This window comes from Carlito syrichta, unplaced genomic scaffold, assembly GCF_000164805.1.
Source record: "Carlito syrichta isolate Samal-C Ts95f unplaced genomic scaffold, Tarsius_syrichta-2.0.1 Scaffold304006, whole genome shotgun sequence".
Taxonomy (NCBI): Eukaryota; Metazoa; Chordata; class Mammalia; order Primates; family Tarsiidae; genus Carlito; species Carlito syrichta.
Window position 1 is genome coordinate 45363 of NW_007248102.1, and position 6146 is coordinate 51508.

The 6146-nt window shown below is 43.4% G+C and overlaps 1 protein-coding gene across 1 annotated transcript in view; it reads right to left on the bottom strand.

The window, feature by feature from the left end:
* The window catches only part of ZC3HAV1 (zinc finger CCCH-type containing, antiviral 1), a 49182-nt gene that overhangs the window by 42022 nt on the left and 1014 nt on the right, over nt 1-6146 (bottom strand). Inside the window, exon 3 of the mRNA XM_021713050.1 lies at nt 6014-6146. Within this exon, the coding sequence (XP_021568725.1) occupies nt 6014-6146 (133 nt within the window). The remainder of the gene's footprint in view (nt 1-6013) is intronic.

A 6146-nucleotide genomic window follows, 5' to 3' on the forward strand; every position in this document is an offset into this window, starting at 1 on the left:
CCTTTTTTTTTTTTTTTGAGTCAGGGTCTCACTGTGTCAGTCAATTCCTGGGCTCAGGCGATCCTTGCATCAGCCTCCTGAGTAGCTGGGATTATAGTCACATGCCACCATACCCAGCTAATTTTTTTTTTTTTTTTTTGAGTTGGAGTCTCACTCTGTCACCCAGGCTGGAGTGCAGTGGCATACTCAAGGCCAACAGCATTGACCTTGGCTACTTTTCTTTTTTAATTTATTGTAGAGACAAGGTCTCACCATGTTGCCCAGGCTGCTCTGAAACTCCTATCCTCAAGTAGTCCTCCAGCCTCCACCTCCGAAAGTGCTGGGATTACAGGCATGAGTCACCATGCCCATCTAGAAAATTCTTTTTAAATTAAGACAATAATTCCACTTAATATCCTTCTGATTGGCATAAATCAAAAAAGGCTGAAAACACCATGTTAGTTGGTCAGAAAATGGGGAAATGGGGGCCCTCAAACACAAAAGTGTAAATTGGTACAACCACCTTTATACTGATTTGTCAGAATCTGGAAAAGTCAAAACTGTGCAACCATTCAACCAGCAATTCCTCTTCCTAATCATCTCCTAGAGAAGCTATTGTCATGAGTAACAAGAGACACATGCATACTCTTGACAGCATGGCTTGTTGTAACAAAAAAATGGAAATATACCTTGTATTCATTATTGGGGAAATAGGTAACTGAATTGTGGTACAGTATAATATTATTTTATCATCATATACAATAGTATTTCATCATATTTAGCTGTTAAAATGATAAAATACTACTCAACTGTGAAAATGAATAACCTAGATCCTTATGTATCAATATGAATACAGCTTCACAACATAACATTGAGTCAAATTCTAAAACATAAAACAATATTATATCTTGTATTTGAGCACAAATATATTCATGAGGAACTTATACAATCACGGAAGGGCAAGATACACACCAAAATCATAACTGAGGTTGCTTACTGGGAAGGAGGGAAAGAATGGGGAAAAGGGGAAAAAACCTTAGGCTGTTGTGATTGTTTATTTTATTTTAAAAGAGAAGAAGCAAAATTTAAAAATGTGAACATTTATTTATTCTGGGAAATGAATTATAAGCTCATTATATTATATATCCTTTTATATAATTTAATTTATGCTATATATTCAGAGTACATATACTCTGATGCTTGTTATACTATTCTTTGTGTTTTTCAGTATTTCATTCAATTTGTGAAATAGTCAACTAGTCCCCTTCCCATCTACCCACCCCCACCCAAAGCCTCATTAACCAAAAGCGAAAGGCACACAAACAGGAAAGAACCCAGAGGAAACACCCATGTTAGCAGAAACCACGAAGCAAATTAAAGACATTCAGACAGCCTGCTTTAAACAGTTAAACAGAAATCATTTTTGGAAAAAAAAAAAAAATTGTGCTGGGCACAGTGCCTTATGCCTGTAATTCCAGCACTTTGGGATGTTGAGGCGGGAGGACAACTTGAGCCTAGGAGTTCGAAACCAGTTTGGGCAACATACTGATACCTTGTTTCTACAAAAAAAAAAAAAAAAAGCAAAAATTAGCATGGTGATACATGCCTGCAATCCCAGCTACTTGGGGGGTGTGGGGACTGAGATGGGAGGATCACTTGAGCCCAGGAGATATAGGCGGCAGTGAGCAGGGATCCCGTTGTTACTGCACTCTGGCTTGAGCAACAGAGCGAGACACTGTCTCAAAAATAAAAAATAAAAAAAGAAAGAAAGAAACGGAACGGAAGTAGCAAGATAAGAAGTCATGCACATGCACATCTGGGTTCAAAACCCAACCTCCGCCAGCTACCAGCTATATGACCTTCAGGAAATTTCTAAAGGTTTCTATGCCCAAGTTTCCTTCTATTAAGGATGGGACTCATAATACTTATCTCAGGAGCTATTTTAAAGACTAACTTGGATACCCTCTCCAAAGTGCTTATCATAGTGGTTGGTAAATAGTTATTTGTTCAATAAATGATGATTATTTTTGCATTAGAACTAGGATTCGAATTTCTATGTGTGGGTATTTATTTCAGCAAAATAAACAAAGATATCCAAACTGAAGCATCAAAACAAATGATTATTTAACACTGAAGCAAGCACTGTGGTTGAATAAAATGTATAGACAAAAGCGTTGTAAAAGAAAAGGCAGGAGATACAGACTAGATAGAAGAAATTCCATCTATAAATAATAGTATTACAGATGAAATTTTCAAAGTCCAGCAAAATGAAAACCGTTCCCACGTAAACAGAGACCCGTAAACAGAGACCAGTTTACTGAACTGAATAGTAACATCAATATGGGTTATTATGTTAACCGATTCTATTTACTGGTAATACACAAAGAAAGTCCTTAAGCCCACAAGTGGCAAGTTTTTGGAAGATGCAAGTTTTATAAGTTGCTAAAAGGAGAATATTTAAAAAGCATTATTGGAGGGAAAAACATGTTTTCTAGACTCTGAAGCAAAAAAATAAAATTATCCCAGAGGTCCTTAGTGAATTAAGAGCTTGTAGTTCCCAAATTTAAAAGTGATATAAAGAAAAATTAAAAATATGCCCAGACTAATAAATGTAAGAAATAAGACTTTATCATATCACCAAAAATTTTTTTAATAAATTATCTGGAGAGTTCATCCAAACTTGCATAAACCAAATAGTCCCTATATTATATATGCTCTTATAAAAATACAGAAGAGTAGAGGTTAGCCGGGAACAGTGGCTCAAGCCTATAATCCCAGCACAGGGATTGGAAAAGATAAAGCTTTCCAATAATTGGAATAATGGGAAAGATAAAGCTTTCTAATCCTGTTATTTAGTATGGTGCTAGAATGTACTAGAATATTCCTTCCTTTGCTATCCTCCATTCTTTTCCTTCCTCTTCTTTTTAGTGATTTCTTCATTTGCCAGTAACTTAGATGACTCCTTCTATACACATAACTTGAGGTTGGCTGGGAGTAGTGGCACAAGTCTGTGATTTCAGCACTTTTGGAGGTCGAGGCGAGAGGACTGCCTGAGTCCAGGGGTTTGAGACCAGCCTGGTCAACTTGGTGAGAACTCATCTCTACAATAAATTTAAAAAATAGCCAGGCATGGTGGCATGCACCTGTAGTTCCAGTTACTTGGAAGGCTGAGGCAGAAGGATCGCCTGAGCCCAGCAGGTTGAAACTGCAGCGGCCATAAGCATACCACTGCACTCCAGCCTGGGGGACAGAGTAAGACTATGACTCAAAAAAAAAAAAAAAAAAAAGTAGAAGTTAACAGCCCAATTAATGAGTTTTAAATGATTCTGATGTCTCAAAGTAGGCAAAAATGTACCATAAAAATTCATAAAACTGAAACTTCTAAGCATATTGTATACAATAAGTTGAAAAAAGTTTCTAAGCATATTAGATACATAACATTCAAACAATTACAGTTTATGTCTGCATAGGTTTCTTCCGGAAAATGCAGATTAGATTTAAAAGACCATCATTTGAATACTAGCTATATATTAGATTATATTAAAATACTAAAGTACTGAGGAGGCAAATGATTGCTAGGATTTGCTTTAAAATAGCACATTGGAGTTGGGGACAGGGATGGGGAGGGGAAACTAAATGACTCAATACTGGTCATATTTTGAAAACTGTTGAAGTGAAATAATGGGTACATGGGGTTCATCATGTTCTCTCTACAGCATGCTGAGAATATCCATAGTAAGAAATTAAAAGCACTATTTAAAGCTAAAAGTCAACACAAGTAGTGAGGAATTTTTCAAAACAAAACAGGCAAAACAGAAAAAAAAGATAAATATTTTCAATCCTGTTATTCAGTATAGTGCTAGAATGTGCTAGAATGTTCCTTCCTTTTCTATCCTCCATCCTCTTCCTTCCTCTTCTTTTTAGCGGTTTCTTCATTGGCTTGCGACTTAGATGACTCCCTCTAGACACATAACTTCCCAAACTCAGAAACAGACTTTCAGATTGTTCTCTCACAACATATTAAATATATTCTTTTTTTTTGAGTTGGAGTCTCACTCTGCCGCCCAGACTGGAGTGCAGTGGCCGCTCCCGGTCACTGCAGCCCCGACCCACTGGGCTCCGGCGATCCTTCCGCCTCAGCCTTCCAAGTAGCTGGAACTACAGGCACACACTACCACTCCCGGCTGATTTTTTGATTTATTGTAGCAATGAAGTCTCACCAAGTTGCCCAGACGGGTCTCGAACCCACGGGCTCAGGCAATCCACTCACCTCAGCCTCCCAAGGCGTGGGATTACAGGCTGAGCCACGGAGCCCGACTGGCAAATACATTCTTAAATAAGGGAACTTATTAGAGTGAGCTGAAAGGGTTTTTGCTCTAAACAAATATATTTTTCAAAAAACATCCACTTTGGCACAGTGGCTCACACCTGTAATCCTGTAATCCCAGCACTTTGGGAGGCTGAGGTAAGAGGATTGCCTGAACCCAGAAGTTCAAGACCAGCCTAGGCAACATGTTGAGACCTTGTCTGTACAATAAATAAATTTAAAAAATTAGCCGGGTGTGATGGCGTGCACTTGTAGTTCCAGCTACTTGAAAGGTTGAGGAGGAAGGACGGCCTGAATCCAGCAGGTAGAAACTGGTGGCCGTGAGCTTGCCACTGTACTCTAGCCTGGGCAACAGAGTGAGAATCCAACTCAAAAACAAAAACCAAAAAACAAACAAAAACTCATCTACCTCATCCATTTAAAAGACTTGTCCTTTGTGTGTTTTATTACACATATATTCGGTGAGTGACTGGAGGTTTTTGTTAATAAATACATGACCAAAAGTTTAAAGACCACCATTTTGGACACTAGGACACCACTCAAAGTTTTTCTTTTAAAAAATGACTTCTCACCTAAGAATACTTAAAGTTTTCAAGTGTGAAAAGTACTCTACCAAGAAAAATAATTGAGCTGAAGTTCATAGGAGCAGAAAAGATGGGAGGAAAGACTATAGCCAGAGAGAACCATTCACTAATTCAAAACGGCATTCATTCAGAAATGAGATGAAAAGGAGGAACCGGACTGGAAGGGACTTGAGCGACTTCACAAAAAGGCTTCGGTGATGAACGGACAGTGAAGGAGGAGAAGGATGAAGAGGGTGGGGGGGAATGTCAGAGACCCGGCTGTGGGGAAGGACGATGAGTTTGGCGAGTGTGGACAGGACAGTCAGCTGTGGCTGTTCCTCGGACACCGGGAGATGGAGAACTTGGACCCGACAGAGGCCCAGACAGGGAACTAGGTGGGGTAGCCACCTTGTTAGATGTGAGCCTGACCCCTAACGATCCGGAAGACAAATCAACAGGCCTAACCCAAACCGCGGGGGCACACATGCTCTAAGTGACCAAAAAGCAGCTGTGGCCACGGAAGCAGCTGCCCGAGCCGCAAGCCGCGCTGGGGCCCAAGAGCCGGCGGCGAGGGCTCAGGCCGCCTCGGGGAGAGGCTCCGACCTCGGGGAGGACCGTCCTGGTCGGGTGCAGCGACCGGCGCCAGAGACCAGAAAAGCGGCGACGCGGGGAGCGGCGGCGACTGGGAGTCCGGGGCCACGCAGAGCCGCAGCCCGGCGCGGTGGACGCGGGTCGGTGCCGCGCGGCTGGGGCGTTGGAAGACCGCGTCTCGGGCGGAGGGGGGCAGGGAGGGCGAGATTCCAGGTACCCAAGGGGGGCATCTTCTTTCGTTCCCAAACCTGCCTCCAGCCCCCCAGGTCCCGGCTGGCCCCGCCGTACTCGATCCAGCCCCCAGGTCCCGGCTGACCCCGCCGTACTCGATCCCGCTTCTCACGGGCGGAGGCGGGGTTGGCGCGGTGTCGCCGGGCACCCTGGCTCCAGCCGTATTCCAGGAGGGATCTGAAGCTCCGCAAGGTGGGGACGGCGGGGGGGGGGGGGCGCGGGAGCAGCGCGGCCGGCAGCGATCTCCACCCGGCGCGGTGTCCCGGCGAGAGCGCCCCTCCCAGAGCAGCGGCCAGACCCGGCTCCCTCGCGGCGCACTCACCGCTCCGACTGCGAGTAGTTGCACCGACCCAGCAGGTTGAGCTTGCAGAGATGCAGGTTGTCGCAGGGTCGCTGGCAGTACTTGCGACGGCACACCCGGGCCCGAGTGGTGGCCACCACCGAGCGGGTGACCC